The sequence below is a fragment of the Xenopus laevis genome, chromosome 5S, assembly GCF_017654675.1.
Source record: "Xenopus laevis strain J_2021 chromosome 5S, Xenopus_laevis_v10.1, whole genome shotgun sequence".
In the NCBI taxonomy this organism is placed as follows: domain Eukaryota; kingdom Metazoa; phylum Chordata; class Amphibia; order Anura; family Pipidae; genus Xenopus; species Xenopus laevis.
In genome coordinates, this window is record NC_054380.1 from 26,528,800 (window position 1) to 26,552,206 (window position 23,407).

Consider the following 23,407-nt stretch of genomic DNA (forward strand, 5'->3'; position numbering starts at 1 on the left):
GGGGTGGGGTTTAGGGGTGGGGCCCCAAAAATGTTGTTGTACAGGGCCCGTGATTTCTAACGGCGGCCCTGAGGACAGGACAGGTCAGTGCTATGCCAGGTACCATGCTGTCAATCAAACCTGCAGCTCAGGCACAGGACAATGTAAAATAGTTAAATAAAATAGGAAATATTCAACAAATGCTCTGTAAGGCTACAAATGTATTGTTATTGTTACTTTTTATTACTGACCCTTCTATTCTCTCCTATTCATATTCCAGTCTCTTATTCAAATTAAGGCATGGTTGCTACGGTAATTTGGACCCTAGTTACCAGATTGGTTAAGATTGAAGAGCTGCTGAATAAAAAAACTTCAATAATAAGAAATGAAAACGAATTGCAAATTATCTCCGAATATCACTCTCTGTCTACATCATACTAAACGTTATCTCAAAGGTGAACAACCCCTTTAATATGAAAGGAGGGGAAAATGCCAATGCTGAGGAAGGAGATGGAGCTATAGTTCAACCAATAAGAGCAGGGAGCGCAGGATATGGCAAACGCTTGGGTGCAGTGCGCAGTACTGAGCAGCAGGTGGCGATGTTACGCAAGTGGAGCCGGTGCTGAGATTGCAGTGCGCGCGCGTGTGAGCGTTTGTCTGTGCGAGGGGGCGCGCTGGAGCTGCTGAGGCTGCTGAATGGTTCCGTATGGAGGAGGAGGAGGCGGAGGCAGAAGCAGCAGCTGAGGAGGAGGCAGAGCCGAGAGCACGGGGTGGTGGTGCCGGTTTTCTGCGTTCTCTCCCAGTCACTGTCCGGCGCCGGCGGCTGCTGCTGCGAGAGGAGGAGGAACAGAAGATCCACTCGCTGCGCTTCTTGGATATTTGGTATTTGTTTCATCGGCTCTTATTGCCCGATCCCCCGGCCTCAATGTGCGGACATGGCCGGGGCACAGCCAGGGGTCCATGCGCTGCAGCTCAAGCGGGTCTGTGTGTCTGACACCATGAAGAAGGGGAGCAAGTGTATGAAATGGGACGATGTAAGTACCCGCACCTACCTCTGTGCCCTCTGTGCTCTCTGCTGGGAATGGGGGAACTGTGTCACTGGGACATACCATGCTCATTCTTCTCATGGGGGACTGTCACTGGGACATGAGCCTCCAGTCATTCAGCCTTGGTACTGGGGCAGCTGCTGCTGGTGATTGGGCTTCTCTAAGTGGGCGAGACAGATGTCAGGCTGCAAAGGGCATGGGCATGTGGGACTGACCCATAGGGGGGTTTTCTATGTGCCTATAGGGGAACTGACACTTACATGCACCTGCACATGAGCAGCAGCAGTACTGCAATAGAGAGCTGCATGGGTAGCATTGAAATAGAGGGGTGCATGGGTAGAAGTGAAATAGAGGGGTGTATGGGTAGAAGTGGAATAGAGGGGTGCATGGGTAGAAGTGGAATAGAGGGGTGCATGGGTAGAAGTGGAATAGAGGGGTGCATGGGTAGAAGTGGAATAGTGGGGTGCATGGGTAGCAGTGGAATAGAGGGATGCATGGGAAGCAGTGAAATAGAGGGGTGCAAGGGTAGCAGTGAAAAAGCAGGGTGCATGGGTAGCAGTGGAATAGAGGGGTGTATGGGTACCAGAGGAATAGAGGGGTGCAGTGCTTGGCAGTACCTGGGCACAAGGGGTGACATGAGCTCATATAGTGTAACATTCCCCTCAGGCCACACTGAGCAAGGGGCTCACCAGAGGCGACTGGGACAATTGTTAGGGGTTGAGGATTTTGGATTGGGCTCCTGATTCTGACAGACCCTGGGGGAACTGACATATGGTGGGATCTGTGCAGCCCCTTACTGACACACGTCCCTACTACGGTTTTGGTACTCCTTTGCTTCTTCTTTGTGTCCAGAGGCACAATAGCCTGAGTGGGGGCTCATTATTTATTAACCATGCTCCAATTCCTTATTTAAGTACAACTCCCGGCATCTTGTGCCAGCTGCTCTGTGGCTCATGTTCCTGCTTGCAATTCCCCCCCTTCCCCCCCATGGCAGGACCCTGAACCCCCTCTGAGATTTCTGCAAATCAGGTGCCCAACACCCAGGCCTCTGGTCCAGTCCAGGGCTAAAGTGGCACAAAGGTTGGCGCCTTCCCCCCCACTATGGCAAGGTTCAGGTTAGCACTGGGCAGGCTGCCTGATAAACTAAACCTGGTACATAGTTAATTCTGGGCAGCACTGAATTTAAGTTGACAGTCAGTAGAACAAATGGCATATACACATCTATCTGCATGTGTCTGCCCTGTCTATATATATCTGCCAATCTATTTATTATTCTTATTGCCCTTGGCACTTCATCAATAACAGCCTATAATCATTTGCGTTATCGGTCTGTCCATCACTTGCCTGGAAAACCTGTCCGTCTGTATATCTGTCATCTGGGTTCAGGATCAGCATTTCTAGCGCTCTGTGTGTACATCCAATTATGTTCTACACTCTGGTTCAAACCAGACATAACATATGCGCCTGCCTGCCTGTCTATCTATCTATGTATCTATCTGCCTATCTATTAATTAATAGAATATTTATAGGATTACAGCTCTTAACATCTCCCTAACAAATGGGAAAAGGTGGTGATGGGAGTTGTAGTTCTGCCACAGATTACTGACGGTTGCTCCCCCTAATCTAATCAGTTATTTGGCAGCACTGCTTTCCTTTTCGATGAGCTTCTGTTAGAGGCAAGAGTGATGCCGTTATTTAGTATATTCATACTGTCCCATGCTGTCAGCTAGTGCACTTCCAACTGACAACACACCTGCATGTCTGTCTGTCTGACTGTCTATATATGTATGAATCTATCATCTATCTCTAGCTGTCTATCTGTCTATGTGTGTTTGGAATGTCTCTGTTGCCTGTAAGCAACCTTGTCTCATCAATGTGTATCATCAAAATGTAACAATGGAGTTCAGTAGTTGAGCTGAAGGTGCTTGTGGGTTGGAGCAAGTTGAGGCCCAAGTGAAAGGAGTTGAATGTCTCACACTTAGGGGGTTATTTACTAAACTCTGAATGCAAAAATCACGAAAAATTAGTGATTTTTCTTTATAAAATCAGACTTTTAAAAAAAATTACGAATTTTTCAGAATTTATTAAACCCAGAGGATGGGAAAAGTCCAAATCTCAAAATCTCAGGCATCTCAGACCTGTCGGAATTGCATATAAGTCAATGGGAGAAGTCCCAATGATTTTTTGATGTGCGCTGGCTTTTTGGCTATACCCCGAAGTTTTCTGAGTTTTCGGGTGAAAAAACTGAAAAAAAACTTGAAAATCAGATGAAAAATCCGGAAAAAATGTGAAAATCAGATTTTTCCCCGCAAACAAAATTTTCGTTAAAGTATATTAATTAATAAGCCCAAAAAACCACGAGCGGATTTGGTCTGATTTTTTTCAGAAAATATTGAGATAAATTCAGACTTTGATAAATAACCCCCTAACAGTCTCTGTTGTAGAGGTGGATGAGGAAAGAGTTTGTTACAGTCTGTCAATATTACATACAGATTTTATTTTCATGGAGGACGCTGGGAGCTGTAGTTTTACAGCAGGATGAATAACCAGCAATGGCAAATGAATGATAAAGTCACGTGTTCCTCCGGTGTCTTTCTGCGTGCTTTGAGTGGGCGCTCCCATTGGACTGTCGGACTCTTTTTTTCTAAGTTGTGTTACTAAGTGTAGAGTAAATACAGTTAAATATTTCCATCTCTTATCTGTGTGTGTGTGATAGTGTGTGTGTGATAGTGTGTACTGCACTGCTGCCAGGCGCATGATAATGTCCTCCACTCTTTCATTCTTGTGACTTTTCTACTAATAACACTTGCACCGCGAAACATCATGTGGGTTGTGTATGACCCACCCCCCCCGAGACACCCTGAACCCCCACTTAACAGGTGTCCCAGAAATGCACTGCTTTACTGCAAGAGCATGGAGTGGATACTAAGTCAGAACTTCCTGTGCAGATGACAGCTACATGTTGCAGGGGTTTTGTTGCCAGTTTCTAATACTGTGAGTCTTTGGGCAGATTTGTCTCTGTAACTAGAGCCAATGGGGATGGAACCCTCAAAATAAAACTCTGCATAATGAAAGAAAAGGGAGAGTTCAGTGCAATCCTTTCCTTATACACTTTCAGTGGTTTTAACATTATTTTAGTAGCTGTCTGTTCCCTTCTGCAGTGCTGGTTCTGGCTCTTGATGCAATGTAGCAGAAGTCAGACTTTCATGCTTCTTCATGGATCTGTGCCTCGGCTGTTAGGGCCACAGAAATGGGCACAGATGCTGCTTTTATGGATAGTATGTAGATATCTATATAGTATATAAAGAATAATTAAATATACAGTACGTATACAGGTAAGGGACCTGTTATCCAGAATGCTCAGTACCTGGGGTTTTCCAGTTAAGGGATCTTTCTGTAATTTGGATCCCCATACTAAGAAAGTGGACTTTCTGTCACAGGGTTATGGTTTGCTTTTGTTTCATGAGCTGATGATATTATTAATGATATTACTGATGATATTATTGGTGAATTACTGATGATATTATTGATGATATTGCTGATGATATTATTGATGATATTATTGATGATATTACGGATGATATTATTAATGATATTACTGATGATATTATTGATGATATTACGGATGATATTAATGATGATATTATTGATGATATTATTAATGATATTATGGATGATATTATTAATGATATTACTGATGATATTATTGGTGATATTACTGATGATATTATTAATGATATTACTGATGATATTATTGATGATATTACGGATGATATTAATGATGATAATATTGATGATATTATTGATGATATTATTGATGATATTACGGATGATATTATTAATGATATTACTGATGATATTATTGATGATATTACGGATGATATTAATGATGATAATATTGATGATATTATTGATGATATTATGGATGATATTATTAATGATATTACTGATGATATTATTGGTGATATTACTGATGATATTATTAATGATATTACTGATGATATTATTGATGATATTATTGGTGATATTACGGATGATATTATTGGTGATATTACTGATGATATTATTAATGATATTACTGATGATATTATTGATGATATTATTGGTGATATTACGGATGATATTATTGGTGATATTACTGATGATATTATTGATGATATTACTGATGATATTATTGATGATATTATTGGTGATATTACTGATGATATTGGTGATATTACTGATGATATTATTAATGATATTACTGATGATATTATTGGTGATATTACTGATGATATTTTTGGTGATATTATTAATGATATTACTGATGATATTATTGATGATATTATTGGTGATATTACTGATGATATTATTAATGATATTACTGATGATATTATTGATGATATTATTGGTGATATTACTGATGATATTATTAATGATATTACTGATGATATTGATGATATTTTTGATGATATTGATGATATTATTGATGATATTACTGATGATATTATTGGTGATATTACTGATTATATTATTAATGATATTACTGATGATATTATTGATAACATTACTGATGATATTATTGATTAAATTACTGACAATATTATTGATAACATTACTGATGATATTTCGATAGATTAGTCGCCCAGAGACAAATTGCTTCTTCTTTGGGCGACTAATCTCCCTGAACTGCCTTCCCACCGCCTAGAATGTGGGATGGCACTCAGATCACTATGGCTTTCAGAAGTTTCCCCCGAAATAGCACACGCCCCTTCTGTGCCCTCCTCTGCTTGGAACCCACCAGCAACGTGTACAGAGACAGCACCTAAGAGTTGCAACCGCAAGGTCTGCTTCCTCTGTAGTTACACCCCTGCCATTGAATCAGCTGGATATTCACAGGGGGATTCTTGCACCTCTCTGCCTCTCATTGATGCCACCTCTGCGGTCACATTCTGCTCTTTGTATACCAAGAGGACATTTTATGGATCTATAATAGATTTAAAAACGCAATACATGTTCCATAAAGCTTTTATTGAGAAGTCCAACATGGGGCTGCCTTGTCTTGGTTCAGAATGTATTGCTGGGCAAATCAATTAACACAAGAGGCAGCATTTCATTTTAGAGCAAGTGCTACTGTAACTCATATCAATGAACTCACATATCCAGGGGCCTCTTATATTAAAGGTTAAATGTCTCAGCCATGGCATTTCCATTGTCAGCTGGTGTTGGGAATTGGATTAACAGCAACCAAAGTGCTGCAGGTTGGGCAACAAAAATATAATTATGCCCTACTAAACTTTCTGTGTCCTCTACTGCCTGCAACTGCTTTGCTGACCGACCCCATTATGTGCAAACCGCAGTCGCTACTCGATATACAGCTCAATTATAGGAGAATAAATTGGAACCCGATTAAAACTGAGCTGGACAAGGGAAATATGTCTTAACCTATTTGTAAAGACATATTTCCTGCCTGTAAGGACTTTATTATCCATCCATCCACCAGCCGTCAGGGCAGAGAGCATGAAGGCGCTGCAATTGTAATTATAATATATAAAAGCTGACTATAGTGTATTTAGTTACAGAAAATCAAACAACTACTAAAACAAAAATGGTTATTTAAAGGGACATTTTAGGAGCCCATTATTGTTCATGTTCTATAGATAAACCAAATCTATTTGTTTGCACTTCCCTGTGCCGCACTAAAGCGGTTTGTGCTTTTCAATGATGATATTGTCTGTTTATTTGTCTTATTTTTATATTTGATGCACTCATGGTGTTGAGCAGCAATGGATAGCAAGGGTCAGCTGAGTGCAGCAAAAATTAATCTTATGGTGATTTCCCCTTTTATAACCAACTTTCCCAAACATGTTATTGGAACTGTCTAGCTGGTTAAAAGAGTCAGCATTTTAAATTTTGTCTGTTATTTATCAAAATCAGATTTTTTTTCAGATTTTCTAAGTAAAAAAAAAAGTCAGACCAAACTGGAATCCACAATTTGATCTTATTTGTCATTGAAAAATTTCTAGTGAAATTGAATTTTTTGGGATTTTATGCCAGAAACGCTCAATTTTTTTTGCGAAATCGCTCGAAACCCGGTTCGGTTTTTTGACTGAAACTCAGTGCAGACCATATCTTCAAATTTGAAATGGGACCTTTGCCATGGGACAGCAAATCACAAACATTGACTTCTACAGGACCTCGACAGCTTGGAGATGGAGTACTTTCCGATTCAGACTTTTAGCAGTTCGGATTTCAATTTTCAAGTTTTTGGCATTTGGATTTTAATAAATAACCCCCTTTCAGTCCAGTTTGAACTTACAATTGCTTTAAACTGAAAATGTTTTATTACTGGAAAGTTGCATAGTATTATCTTTTTGGGGTTTGTGTCCCCTTTACGTTTTAGAAAGAAGCTGGAAATAGTCATTGTTTGTGATGTGCTGTTTGAAAGCAAAAAAAGTGCGACAGCCCCTTTAAAGCGTTTCTGGGAACTCTAGTCATTAGCTAATTGTTGGCCCGTATTCTTTCTAAGTGACAAATATTACAATTCCCTAATGTCACACATAGTCTGTAGTTTAAATAGAAAGGATATTTGTTGTTCCATGAGGCAAAGAGTTTGGCAGCAGCAGCAGAATATTTTCTTCTGTCCACCTTATTTTAGGAGCCCTGGAAACCATAAAGTCCTGCTGATTCCTAAAGGGAAAACGAGACACTTGTAACGAAAAATAATTGCTCAGCTTTAACTGCTCAGGTATTGGCTTTGGATTTTATTGTCCAGTCTTGTGCTGACCTCTTTGGGGAGTCAATAAGTGTCTGACGTGTCTTCCTTGATCTTGTGTTACCACTTCTGCCCTCGGTTACCATATGAGATGAATGACTGGAGCTAGTGATGCTTCTGTGAAACTGTATTGGGTAATGTACCTAAAGTTTGCACCCGGTCTTTTAACCCATATCAGCCAATCCACAGGTAGAATTTTCCATTTCATTTAAAGCAGACTTCTGATTGGTGTAGATGAGATATGGTTCCTTTATGCCTCCCAACACATTATGTTTTGATGTTGTTGCACAGTGAGAAGTTCTCTGGAGAAGAAAGGTTTTTCTTGATGTAGGACTTTGGGGGCTCTGAGTGCTGCATCTTTCCCCCCAAGCATATACTGTCACATCAGCAAAAAACAGGCCCTCTGACTTCCAGGTGAATCTGCTGCAAGTGTTTGTCAGGCAACAGTTCTCTTGTTTCCAGTGATTCTCTTATTAACGTAGAAGGCAGAAAGGTCATTTTCTGGTGGTATGACCCCATTTAAAAACACAGATCTTAAAGCTCCTGAAACTGTTCCTCTGTGCCATGGCCCATTATAATGAATGGAGGAAGTAGGGATACACAGAAGGGGGGGGTGAATACATTTCTTCCACAGCCAGGCACATATTAGGTGTATATGGCCAACACAAGTGTGATGTACAAAGTACAATGTTAGTTGCAAATTGCCTTTTTTTACCCATAAATTCCTCCATAATTCTAGCGTAATCTCATTCAGAGTTGCGTCCATCAAAATTTGCAGATACATTGAAAGATGCATTTGTATCTGATTCACTGGGTGCAAAGTTGATGCACCCTACCATGGGAACCGCCAGGCCCAGAGTGGTGGCAGCTCCAGGGCTACCCAGCATTAACAGTTGTGCAGCATCCATCACATGAGGCAGCATGCATTGACATGTGGGAGTGTAGCAGCAGGCTTTCGGTGCAAGAATCTCAATGAATGAAATCAATAAGTCGGTTCTCCTCCCATTGCTTTCTTGGCCTTGTCATCTGACCAGGATTGAGCTCTTCCTATTTATTCAGATTTCTGTTTAAAATATAACCAAGGTTGTGCCAGATTGTGGCCTGGGGGCCTGGTATAGATTTGTTTTGTTGCTAGAAAGAAGCTGTATAATTCTTCCAGCACCAAAAACACCAGAGGAGACTCAAGGGGAACCAGCACACACCAACCAGTTAGCTTCCCTGCATGTTCCATAAACCTTTCCACCAGCAGAAATATAAAGTTATAGAATAATACTTCTATTGTCTGTGTTTTGTTGCTAAGACTGGTGCCAAATGTAGGATCATTCTGTTATTTTTCTCTCCCCCCCCCACTTCAATGGTTCTTGGAATTCTTCTGATTGACCGACTAAATCTTGTTGTAGTCTATAAATGTGAGGGCTCAGGTGCTGGTTGACATTTTCTCAGGATGGTGCTCAGAAAGGAGCATAGGGTTTACCCTATTATTATTCCGCAGTCGCCTCTTGGCAAGGGATAATGATCTGCCATTTGACAAAGATTGACCTTGTGTTTGTACAACTTCACTTTAATCCCAGGGACTGATGCTGGTCAATAAAGAGCCACCGTGTCTAATTCACATGCAATGGAGGTTTTCCTCCGCACCCCTAAATCAGATCAAGAGGAGAACAGCAAAATTATTATTAATCTTATCGGCACTAAAAGCACCACAAATATTTGGAGCTGCCAAACAATGTCACTAAAAGTCTCTAGAATGGAATAAAGATTAACATTTGCTTTAGATCCTTCTGCTAGAGCTGCCCCCCTTGCACATGTTCTTTATGGGAGAGAAAAGATAGAGAGACAATCTTGACACTTTATTAATCTCTAGAAATTCAGCAAATAAAGTGGCTGCAGGGAGTCTGCAAAAGGTGAAATGAACTTTCTTCGATAAAATCCATTCAATCTGTGAGCCAAGAGGAAATATGTTCATTAAAATGACATAATGCTGGTTTTTAACAAAGGTGTTTTTAACCACTCATATCTCTCTGCATCTGCATGTGCTACAGGTATGGAATCCGTTATCCGGAAACCTGATATGCAGAAAGCTCATAATTGCAGGAAGGCCATCTCCCTTAGACTCCACTTTTTCCTATTTCTGTGTAATAAAACTGTAGATTGTACTTGATCCCAACTAAGATATAATTAATCCCTATTGGAGGCAAAACAAGACTATTGGGTTTATTTCATGTTTATATGATTTTTTTTAGTAGATTTAAGGTATGAACATCCAAATTATGGAAATATCCCATATCCAAAAGACCCCAGGTCCCAAGCATTATTGATAACAGGTGCCATACCTGTATTGTGAATTGATCCCTTTATTCTTCCATTTTTTTCTTCTGTTCTGTAGCATTATTTGGGGACTCTGAGCCCAGCTGTAGTCACAAACTCTGTAACTCTACCTATGAATTTAGCCATGATATGTTGTACAAAAATCATTGTTTCCCCTAAGCTTTGGGCAGACCTGGAAATGCATCGGTAAAGGTCATCTGAGTGTTGTCCGTATTGCTGTAGCTCTGAATAGATCAATTAATCCAAACAACTGGCTTTTGTGCAAAAAATTATGTTTTGGTTTTAGGCCTCAAAATTTGGTAGGAGGTGTTGCACCTCATCATGGTGTTCATAACCAGGACCTAATGATTCTTAAGGGATTTGTTTCAAATTCAGCCTCAGCTCCAACAGTTGGGAATAGGAAGAGTTGGGTGAAGACTTTCTTCAGTTTCCTCTAGGCATAAACAGGGGTCAGCAACCTTTACTATCAAAAGAGACATTTTTCCCCCTCTTTCACTAAATTAAAATAGTCTGGAGCCGCAAAACATAACACAGCTTATAAACTTTTAAAAGTTATACCCTTTTTAATTTTAACGGTTACATCAACAGAATACAACAAACAGAAGTGCAGTTTGTGTGTGTAGGCCTATTTTGAAATAAATGAAACACTGAATAGCCCTATTAAATGCTAGTGTTCTCATCTGTTTAATGTGACTTCTGTTTCTGAATCTCCATGCTGATCTTCTTGCTGCGGCTCGGTCTTGCCTGTCACTCCTGGGTGTGTCTATACAGCCCTTGCACCTGCTGGCCGCTCGCACACTCAAGGAGCCACCAGCAAGTGTGAGGGTTGTATAGACAACGTGACAGGCAAAGCCGCAAGACCGAGCCACAGCAAGCAGGATGAAGAGCCGCATGAGGCTCCGGAGACAAGGGTTGCCTACCCCTTACATAGGAGGACTGCACTATTTTGGCCCATTTGTAACCATTTCCTGCACTGTTTTCCCCTTTGCCACATTAAATAAAGTTTTAAATTCTATAAATGATGAACCAAAGAACTCACTTTTTCAAAATCTGGAAACCCTTGTTCTTCAAGCACTTTGGTGAGGCTTTATTATGTCAAATTGTCCGTTGATGTTGCTGTGAGTGAGGAAACAATCCGTTCCATAAATGGAGCCTACTCTACACTCACACAGACAAAAGCAGCCGCTGCTTAAGGACCCAACACCTGTTCTTCGACAGCTCCAAGCCCATTGCATTGCAACTAAATGCTGTTACAAGCTGCACAATGAGCTGATTGCCTTCTGTCTATAGAACCACTCAAACTACTCTCATCATTATGGGGTAAAGCACGTTCTGCAAAATCCTAGGGAATTAGAGGCAGGGAAATGAAAGGGCTAATGAATATTGAGGTTAACTTTTAGTACGGCATCTCTTCATCTAGGAATTTCCACATACGGGCATGGGATCCGTTATCTAGAAAGCTCAGAATTACGGGAAGTCCATTTCCCCCTAGACTGTAATGAAACAGTATCTTATCATTTATCCCAGTTAAGATATAATTAATTCTTATTGGATGCAAAACAGTCATGTTGGGTTTATTTCATGTTTAAATTATTTTTTAGTAGACTTATATTGATCCAAATTATAGAAAGACCCTTTTTTATGGTAAATTCCCAAGTCCCAACCCAAGCATTCTGCATAACAGGTGCCATACCTGTATTTTAACCTGTGACCTACTGTCTGTGGCTCTGGCACTTGCGTTAAAGTCAGTCTGCTTTTGGTTGCTGGCAGTAGGCAGGCTATAGAGGAAGCAGACCCCACAGTCGCAGGGGGGATCATGGAAAAGGGGGGCCCGGACTGTGGGTTATGCTATGAAGAAACCAACCCCCTTCCCCAGCTGCTCTCTTATCTGCGGCGGGGAAGCAGAGTGCAAGTTGGCACAGGGCAGGGAGGGGACAAAGAGTGGGTTGGATCTGGTCAGAGAGTGGGCGGAGTCAGGGTGGGAAGTGGGCGGAGGTGGGAAGTGGACGGGAGGATGGGGATCGGTGTGTGCTGGGCCCCTCTGCAAATTTTTTGCAGGAGGGCCTGGCGCACTCTAGTTACGCCGCTGGTTGCTGGGGTCAATGACTGTCATATTCAGCTGCAGAGTGGCAAAAGTCAAAATATCAAGAGCTTAACACCCCTCTGTAATTGAACTTTTCTTTTTGCTTTAAAAGTAAGTCACTAAAGAGCCACCATAAGAAATTAAGCGATAAAGTTCATAAACGGAATTGCAAAAGGACAAGGAGATGAATAAAGTCCCAATATCACAGAGTCATGTTTGTTCCATTTCATAGAGGCTGACGGTATATAGTTAAACACATTCACCACTTAACTTTTCCACTAGACAAACACAAAGGGCAAATAGAGAATCGAGCTGCATGTTACATTTGTTGTCAGTTTTGTCGTTATTTTAGGCCACTGGAAATTACTCCAAGGTCATTTTATGACAGAAATTGGCTGCCGTTTGTGTTTGTCAATATAAATGGAATTTACAGTGTAACTGACACTACAGGGTGTCACGATGCGCTGATCAGTAACATAAATAGCAGTTAGAGAGCTGCTTTACTGATCTCCTGTCAATTCATCTGGATTATTCATAAGATTTATAAAAAAAAAAACTCTGCTGTACATTTTGGTAACTTGGCAAGTTCACTCACTTGGAATAAGTTGCAGGTACCTGCGTCTTTTATGTATCTCATGTTCACACATTTTGCATTGGCAGCATGTCACTCACTGAACATGTAGTTGGATATTTTCTAGTGTGAAGGTTACAATTAGGAGTATTTCTCCAAAAATTACAATCCCTGACAGGAGCTGCAGAAAATGTTTTGGAGAATTAACGTCTCTTTGGTGAGAATTGCCTTGGTGCCATTGTTTCTCAATGATAAATTTCTCCAGTGAATATTCACCAGTTTACTAAGAACACAAAAATGTCTGTAGAATTTGCCCTGGTAGAAGCTGTCGAAGTGACACAATAAAGACAGAGCAGACGCTTTTGCATCTCGTTATCTGTGTCACCTCCTCTAGGCTAATATTCTACATACATTGTCTAATTTGATCTATAGAGATTCTATAGACCATTTTACCATCAATTTTACAACAGGAGAACAATTCTCTACCAGCAGAATCCTTACAATTTTTAGTTAAAATGAGGTGCGTTGTGCAAAAAACACCTGACGGATTGAGGCAAACTTTGGTGACATTAGAGAAGATTTACACGTCGTTAATAGAATAGAAAAGTAGGGAAATGCTTGATGAGGTGAGACAAGAAAAGAAAGACTTCTTCCCAGACCTTAATGTTTTTTGTCCACCCTACACAATGTTATCAAAAATTTTGATGGCCATGGCTCTGTAGTAGTGATTGGCGAATTTGCGGCATTCGCCGGAAAATTCGACAATTTCCAGCGAAATTAGCGAAACTGTGAAACATTCGCGAATCGACGCCGGGGAAATTTTTTTTTGACGCCGGCAAATTTTTTCGGGGGGCAAATTTTCACGGGCGTTTTGCGAATTTATTCGCTGGTGGCGAATCACGCAAATTTGCCGCAAATTCGCGCCTGCCGAATAAATTCGCCAATCACTACTCTGTAGCCAATCTCCCTGACATGAGCAGAATTGATGAAGGATTGCAGAAGAGAACTTTTACAATTTCACTGAAAGAATCTCAATCAACTTCATACAGAGACAACGCATGCAATTTGTCGCCAACTCATTGGAATTCCACAGCAGTGCTGACATGAATGGTGACTGAGTTTGCCCTAACACACCCAAATGAGCCACAATGTTCTGTGGAGAGACAAGACCACTTCTCTTTGTCTACAGGGAGAGAAAACAAATCTTCCAAGAAAAGAACACCATTCCTACAGTCAAACATAGAGAAGGTTTGCCAATGTTTTGGGGTTCCTTTTGGGGTTGCCATCTGTTCGGTTTTGAGCACAGTTAGGTTTTTGTAAGGCCTGTTCGGGTCTGAACTTTCTGTTCAGTTTTCAGCCTTATAACACATGAACAATAATGAAAAAACATGAAAAACATTTAAATACTAAGATACTCACCTCAACATGGCTTAGTTCAAGTATCAAGTACAGTTCATTTCTTATTATTACAGATACAATAAAATGCAACTCAATCAAAAATAAGATTTTTTTTTTCTAAATTAGCATTGCTGTATTTCAGAGCTTTCTGGACAACTGATTTCTGTACAATAGATCTCATACCAGTAATTAAAGGATTGGGCTTACTCATCAAGCAGAATATAGCTAGAGTTAGGTTTGCCACCTGTGTGGTTTTGAGCTGGGCATCAACACTTTAAAACTGTGAAAACTGGATATAAATCCAGCCAGTTGCATCTAAGAGATGCAATAGTCTTGCCCAGGTGTCATAACTCCACCAACATCATTGTGCCCACCTCTGATGTCATCGTGCCTGTTCCTACATCACTGCCCCAGCCCAATGCTACCTGCCCTACCACCATTGTTCGGGTTTAGCCATCAGCAAAGGTGGCAACCCTTTACTTCCCCTGGAACTGGGTTCCTTGAGCCTGTACATGGCATTATGAAATCAGCAGATTACCAAGGCATTTAGGTGACAATATTGGACCCAACTTGGTTTCAATTGGAGATCATGGGTATTCATTCCAGCAGGATAGTGATCAAAGCACCCTTCCAAAAGCACCCAGCAATGGTTAAAGAAAAACACTGGATGTTTCTGAAGTGTCTAGCAATGTCCAGACCTACTGTAAATGCCATTGAACAACTATGGAGAGATGGGAGAAGGCACCCTTTAAATCTGAGAGACTTGGAGAAGTTTGCAGATGATGAGGGAGAGTGTCAGTAGAGAGACCTAAAAAAGCTCATTCATGGCTAAAGGAAGAGTATGATTTCTGTATTAAATGAAGGTGTGCTACCCAATATTAAGTCTAGGGGGTTGATACTCAAGGTATGGGGGGGGAATTAAAAACAGTGTCTATAAAAGTTTCTCCCTCTTCTCTCAGAGCCAGTTCCATGTATAATACCCCAGAGTACTTGACAAGATCAATACAGTGGCAGTTTTATATCACACAGCTCTCCATTTATTGTATATCAGCATCACTATAACTCTTGGTTGTGCCGATGGCTTTATTTCTTCTGCACAAACCCTTTTTTCTGCCTTCAACCCCTTTGATCTGTGCCCTATGAGCCGTGTTCATAATAATAAAAAAAAAAACACACTTTCTGGCCATAATGCGGAACTGTTTGTGTGAACTTGAAGCCAGTGAGGAGGACAACATCCTTGGATTAAGGCAACAAGGACATTCTGCTCAGATTTTTCCACATTATTGTTTAGGGACTTTCTGTGACTAAACTCTTTTTCCTAAATCTTGTATAGAATGGCTCGTGTATTAGAATGATTGTTGCTTTCATTTTACTACACATTTATGCACTTGTATTAGTTTTTATATTATAGAAGAGAACTTGGCCAATTTGTAATGTGAATCAAACAATCCCGCATGGTTTTTCCCATGGACTCCCTTTTCCCGTTTCTGAACGCAGGGCAGATCAATTGGAAGGATTAGGGGTGTAACTATAGAGGAAGCAGAGGGGGGCCCAGGAGGTATAGGGACCCCATTTGATCCTAATTCATATACAGTTTAAATAAATATCAGTAAAACTGGACAAACCAGGGGCCTGAAAAATAATCTGCTGTGGGGCCCAGTAATATCTAGTTATGCCACTGGGAAGGAACGTGTTGTTGCCACAACCCAAACCACTGGCAGTTGCTAAAATCTAGAGATATCATTGAAGGCTCTGTATGGGCAGCCTGGGCGCACCATTAAGTGGGTATTTCTAGCACCGTGATCATCAAATGTCCAATCGCTGAGATCCTGTGCCGATGCCTTGTGATTCCCTTTCAGAATAATAACAGGGCAGTTGTGCAGCAGTCGGACACTCGGAAGAGAAAACATGTAATATTTCTGTTAAGCGGATACTCCATTGCACGGATCTCCGGTGCCAATTATTATATGTACATTAGGCCTGTGCGGATTTTTCCGCTTGATACTGATTCGGGGTATAGAAAATTTCCACAAATCTGCTCTGGAATTTCAGCATGTGTTTGGTTTCGTCATGGGGGGAAAAATGCAGTTTCCCCGTGGGGGAAAAAATTCCTATTAAAGGTAGTGAATCCATAATGATTGTGTAATGAATAACCGTTAAGTTTTAAGTTTGCCCATTGGGCCAAGGAGGATCCATTGTGACAATAAAATCTATAAGAGCCATGGGTCTCACCCCACTACTGTACATAGCAACTGTTACTGTATATTATCCTGTGCCTGTGATGATATTGATGATGATATTGATGATATGCTGAGATGTGATGATATATGAGGATGATATCCAGGAGGTTCATACAGGTCTGTTGCTTCCCTTGGGAAATCTCTTCTCATCTCTGCACTGGTTTTAATTGCATTTGTACAGTGTGTTTGTGTTTAGCACCGACGTGGATTGTTGTAGAAATCACTGCCATTTATTGGAGTTACCTGCGCCGCTGCCCACGTTGCCTTTATACAGAAATGGAGAGAATGTGGGACAAGGGGATTCAGTGTTGGGAAGATGTAGGAAATACCATGGAGCCCACAACATTACAATTATTTCTGCAGCAGTGAAGCTACTGTATGTGCTCAGTGTTTTTGTTGATTTTAACCACTGTCTGGACCCTTTTCTTATATGGGGGGATGGAAGGAGCCATTAATGGGTCAGCTCTGCCATCTATATATTTGCCATTGGAACGTGGGTGCTAATGTGCAAATATCTATGCACTATATTTATACATATAGCTATACAGTGTGTGTGTGTGTGTGTGTGTGTGTGTGTATATATACACATACACTTGGGACTTTCCAATTACCAGATCTTTCCATAATTTGAAACGTCATGCCTTCTACTAGAAAGTCTACTAGAAGTCTACTAGAAAATAATGGAAACAATAAATAAACCCAATAGGCTGGTTTTGCTTCCATTAAAGGAGTTCAGTGTAAAAATAAAAACTTGGTAAATAGATAGGATGTGCAAACTAAAAAATGTTTCTAATATAGTTAGTTAGTTAGTTAAAAATGTAATGTATAAAGGCTGGAGTGACTTGATGTATAACATGTCAGTCAGAACCCAACTTCCTGCTTTTCAGCTCTCTTGGTTTACACTGACTGGTTACCCTGGCTACCAGGCAGTAACCAATCAGAGACTTGAGGGGGGCCACATGGGTCATATCTGTTGTTTTTGAATCTGAGCTGAATGCTGAGGATCAATTAGAAACTCACTGAACAGAAATGTACCATGTGGCCCCCCTTCAAGTCACTGACTAACTCAGAGTTATAGAGCTGAAAAGCAGCAAGTTGGATTCTGGCTGTTTTATTAGACATCTGTTCACTCCAGCCTTTATACATTACATTTTTGGCTAACTAACTATATTAGAAACATTTTTTATTTTGCACAGCCTGTCTATTTACACAGTTTTTATTTTCACATTGAACTGTTCCTTTAAGGATTAATTATATCTTTCTGTGTAAAAATAAAACAGTAGCTTGTACTTGATCCCAGCTAAGATATAATGAATGCTTAATAGAAGCAAAACCAGTCTGTTAGGTTTCATTAATGTTAAAATGATTTTTTAGTAGACTTAAATTATGTTGATCCAAATTACAGAAGGACCCCTTATATGAAAAAACCCCCAGGTCCTGAGCTTTCTGGATTTCAGGTCCCATACCTGTACATATTGTCAGTGTCCTGCTGGTCAGTTGCACTTTCACTGTGTTATTATTATTTATCTCTTCTTCTTCTTCTTCTTTTCCAGGACTCCACTCTTGTCTATCCAATCATTCTTAAAATGGATCCTAATGGATTTTTCCTCTACTGGACTGATCAGAACAAGGTAAAAATTCTTTGCTGAAACTGGATTTTATGTTTGGTGGCTGCTGTTGGTTGCTTGAGGCACTTAGTATAGATGCACAAGGTGTATTATGTTCCACATTTGTATAATGAATGCATATGCTGGACGGAAGTGCTGTTATAGTGTCTGTGTTGATCCATTGAATATAAAGACAAACAGATACAAAGTTTGCTCCAGTTCTTGTAACCCATAGCAACCATAGCACTGGGCATTCACTGGTCTCCTGTATGATTTACTAGGCCTGTAGTAAACTGTGTCTGTTATCCCCTCAACTTCAATGCAGGGTTGCGCACCCATGTCCCCACCAGATGTTGTGTAACTGTAACTGGCAGTCAAAGGCTGTTTGGGCGACAGTTGTTCTAGGCAAGAAATGGGTCCTTTTTGCTTCTATCATTCCAGTTCATTGTCAGAGCACACGCTGGGTTACAATATGGCTGCTACGTAGGTGTTGCTGAACGAAGGCATTCGATTTTTTTTTGCCGGGGCATCTAATGACTACGTGGTACAAGCACCGGCGCAGCTCAGATATCTGCCTAATAATTGGCTTTTCAGCTGAGCAAGCGCCTCAATTCCAGCTCACAATTCCAAAGATTCAAGTTTACATTATTAGTTTTCTATCTTGGCTTTATATCTATATAATTATATATATATTATATATATATATTTATTTACTGTACAGTGTTGTATTGAACTATATTGTGTCTGTAAGCTGGCTCCTATATATATATACACACTATATAGCTGTAAGTGGGTGCTGCCATGCTGCTTTCTGAGCTGAGGCCACCTGCAAATGTTCCAGAACCAGCAAGGGTAGCACATGTGGGCAAATATTAATTGCCATTCTTTCAATTAGAAATGTTTCACTGTGGCCTTTTCTGAATGAGCCAGTACAATATGGACTCACTCTAACTGCACTTTGAATTATTTGCCTTCATCCAGTTTTCAAATAAGGGTCACTGACCCCAGATGCCAAAACACCAATTGCACTGTGAGAGTATAATTATATTGCTATTGTTACTTTGGGTTCCTTATGCTTTTTATTCAGGCCTTTTCCTATTCCTCTATTCCACTCTCTTGTCTCTCATTCAAACCTACTGCTTGGTTACTAGTATAAATTAGATCCTAGCAGCCACATATTGTCTGAAACTGCTAAATTATTAAAGAACTGCAAAAAATATAAATTGAAGACTAGTTGTAAATTGTCTCAGCCTATCACTGTCTATATCATACTAATAGTTAATTTAAAGGTGCACTACCTCTTTAATAGCAACAAGCCTGTACTCAATTTGTTAAGCAGAAAGAGTTGGGGTTCAAACTTGGCTAGGGTCAAAGTACAAACTGCAAAAACACTGCCCCCCCATCTGGTTGCATTTTTGCACTTGCCTAATAATAATAATAATAATAAATTAGCCCATATGAGGGTAATTGACAATGCAGCACCAAGTGTGCAAAATAAAGTGCAGTTGGTAATTTCTTTGTAGAAGCCTCTTTGCAAGTGGTTTTGAAGTGAACATTAAGGGAGAACATTTGTGCTGGTAGCGGTCAAGCACTTTCCCCGGGGGTGTAGTGACAGACCCCTCATTCTTGAAACAGAGAAACACATCAAAGAAGCCTGTTCCCTATTAAAATGTGACGCAGTCCTTTCATATTATTATGTGTCAGTTATAGCAACAACTGTCAGGTTGCCATTGTTGGACCTGCACCCGACCATTTCCCGAGGTGTTGCACTCTTTACTCCACTACTGTGCGGGAATCTTGGGGTGCTGCATAGAAATATCCACAGTCTGACCCATACCCAAAGCTAACCCGCAATGGTTGGCCAAATGTCAACCCGAAACTGCCCAACAGGTAGTCAAACCATGGGTCACGCAGGTTTCGGGTCAACCCGCATATGACATATAAGGTGACACTGGGCTATAGCACCTTGTCCCTTGTCATTCCGGGTCTTCAGTGAGAAACTATTTAAAGTTGCCTAGAATTAGCAGTATTTGCTCTGTACTGGTTCATGTGCTCACTGAAACCATTCCTAGCCTGATTTATATGTTGCATGCTGAAATGTTACATTGTGTCCCAATGACTGGATTATAGAATTCACATGTTATTACTAAATGGCTACAGCAGATAAAATCAGGGTCTGATGGGAGAGACGGATAAACTCTGTAAATAGGCTGGAACATGTCAGCTCTGTATAAATAAAGTGTAATAATGATAATAAAATACAGTTCCGCTGTTCAGAAGCACCTTCCTGACTCTCTAAGCAGAATCTGAGAAGAAGAGATTCCTTGTCTCACATTTTTGCCTAATACTTTACTACATGTCGCCCCCAAACTTACCTTGTGTCAGAAGTCATTCCTGGCAGAGGTGCCACTCCTTCAATCAATGACATTTTGACAACTGGGTGCTTCCTACTTTGTGGCACCAGTTTGGAGAAGGCCTTGTCCTGGAGTGGGAGAACTGGAAGAACTTTGACTGGCCTGCTCAGAGCTTGGACCCCAACCCAACAGAACCCCTGTGTTATATGAGCCCTGCGTATGAATGGAAGGCAATCCCACCAACCACTAGTGGAAGTAAAGGGTTTTTCTCTCAGCAAAGAGAGATGCAATATCTTAAGTTGGCCATACATGTAGAGTTCCGGTCGTTGGCAACTTTGCCAAACAAGCGGATCTCTCTCCAATATACCTACATTGAGGTGGGCAATATCAGCTGATCCGATTGTGGGCCCATGGGGCTATACGGATGGTTAGATTGTGTGACCGCATCAACGAACAGATGCGGCCGCGAACCAATGGGATTTTTAACCCTGCCCGATTGACATCTGGACTTTTGGCCAGATATCGATCGAAGATGCCCGTCGGAGGGCCCCGCACACATGCCAATAAGCTGCCGACCCTTTCTGTCAGCAGCTTTTATCGGGCCGTGTATGGCCAGCTTTAGAAATACCCTTGATCTTGGAATAAGATGTTGGACAGGCAGGTGTCCACCTTTTTTTGCCACTTAATTTAACTTTTGTTAAAGAATGGTATAAAGAATGGTATGGCTGACTTCTGGAGCAGCACCATGGGACGACCAAAGGAAAGATGCAGCAAATGAGAGTTAAAACTTTGTGTATTAGTTACTCTTCATTATTTTTATGTTCATGAACTTCTCCCCTTACCACTGGTGACTTTCACCTTCAGACTTATGAAACAAATATTATTGGAACCAATTTCTCTGAATGCTCCTAATATCCAAAACCACTCTCCTAATTTTGCTCACAAGCAAATTTCCTTTCCCTAAATTAGGCAGCTCCCTCTCTGCTAATACTCAAATTATCTTTCCTTGTTTCTGGTGCTTTAGAAATGAAAGAAATCAGTTTCTGGAGATGATGACATTGTCAGACGTGATTCTGGCTCATATAACCATAGAGCAAGGTTAAATATGTCACAAAATGTTACAGATAAACTGATAATTGTGTATTTCCCTTTTGCAAGAGGACAAAAGAACTTGTGTGATGCTGTAGCAATACCTGTGTATCCCTGTAAATATGGATAATGATACAATTAATACACAAGCTGCTTGTGGTGGAATATTTTGTCAAGTCTGGGCTTTTGAAGGATTGCTTTGCACATTACACTCAGATGATCAGAAATTCTCCTTACTAATATTTCAACTTTCTGCCTGTTTTTGCTAATGAACAAAGAAAACTGCGGCTCTATCCAAACAATGAATGCTCAAAACTATTAGTGAAAAACCGAAGCTCACCCGATATTGGACTTGACCTTTGTGTGTAGCCCCAAGTCCATCGTTTAAGGGTTCAGCATTCTCGGCAAACTTAAACTTATTCTTACTCACGGATGAGGATTGGTGGTCGGGTGCAGCGCCCTGAGCCCGTAGCTTGAGGTGAGATGCAGGAAAATCGTGAAATGAGCAGGCACTCCTTGAAACACCAGGTTGGATAAAATCTAGATCTTTATTCCACAGGTTAAAAACAGATGACCTAATGCGTTTGGTATCTAGAGATACGTAATCATGTGCAATCATTATTGGTTGTCATGAGTTACTGCCCAGGTGCAAATTTGCCCAGTATTTATAAATGACCCCCAGTACTACTGGCTTTTGATTTCTGTGTCCACTTAGTTTTGACCTTTTTTCTTATTTAAGGATGAACTGACAAAATAGAGAAACAGGAGAAAGTTGGATAGAGGAAAAGAACACTGTTATGTGGGGAAATAGAATGAGGGGGGTCGTTTAAGAATGCTAGCGGTTGCACACATGTCCCCACACATTTTTTCATATATTATTATTTCAGGATATGCCAGTCTTTTGCCATAATATTCCCAACTAACCATGTGCCACTTGGACATGTTTTGTGGACACAGACACAAACAGAATAATGTACCCCCATTGTAAAATATAAGGATATTAGCATCACCCAGGAGTTTCATGATGATATAAATAAAGGCTTGAGGATATAAATATATAAATCCAATAGAAAATCATTTTGGAAATTCCTGCAAGAACAGAGCCAGCCTTTCCTGGCCACAGAAAAGAATGTGTCCACAGAATATATATTTTTTTGAAACATGAGATACCCAATGTTTTCTTTAAAGTAATAGCAGCCTTTAGATGAAGAAACCTAATGGGTGTTATTTCAGTCTTCTTACTTTCCCTTGTCAAGCTGTTTTCTCCTGACTTTAGTTGCTATAGAAACTGTTCAGCATTAGTTACACGCTTAACCCAATGGAAGTAACTACCTCTAATGTACAGAGAGGAGTGTGCAGGATTCTATAGGAAAAATACAGCTGGAGAAAGGGGGAGTTCAAGTCTTCCCTAGAAACCTGGAATTTCAGTGTATTTAGTGACCCCCCTCCAAAATGAAATATTGGGGCGCAGAATGAGGGTTCCGCTGTGATACTAAAGCAGAGAAAAGAGCAGCCGCCCAGTAGAGGTTATCAGATTGGAATCAAACGAAGGGAATCACTAATAATTCATCATTTAGTTACTGATCAATGATAACTTGCTGGTCCGTCGTAAAAAGAAAATAATTAATTGCAAAGGGTTTACAGATCCTCATTGACACGTTTGAGTATCACAAAGAACAAGACAAGGGATTTAAAAAACCCCGCATTTGTAGTGAACGGATTGATGAGATGCTTCCAGATGGATTTGCTTTTATTTACTGGGTATGTGTTTATATAGTTGCGCTTATGATAAAGAGTACTTCATAGGAAAGTCACTTTAAGGACCAAGATATATTTTGGGGGGTACCCAAAGGAAAACCCGCAGAAGCACCGGGAAGACAGTATTGTGTCAATTGATTCCACTCTTCTCTTCTAAACCTGTCAGTTTGTTACAACTCATCCATCACCGATGCGACTGG

General features: G+C 40.6%; 1 protein-coding gene across 3 annotated transcripts in view; it reads left to right on the forward strand.

The window, feature by feature from the left end:
- Nucleotides 1-572: 572 nt before the first annotated feature.
- Nucleotides 573-23,407, forward strand: part of plcb1.S (phospholipase C beta 1 S homeolog) — a 305,516-nt gene continuing 282,681 nt past the window's right edge. For all 3 annotated transcript variants that reach the window (XM_041564337.1, XM_041564338.1, XM_041564339.1), the window contains exons 1-2: nt 573-1,013; nt 17,953-18,030. In XM_041564337.1, the coding sequence (XP_041420271.1) occupies nt 915-1,013; nt 17,953-18,030 (177 nt within the window). In that variant the 5' untranslated portion in view covers nt 573-914. The remainder of the gene's footprint in view (nt 1,014-17,952; nt 18,031-23,407) is intronic.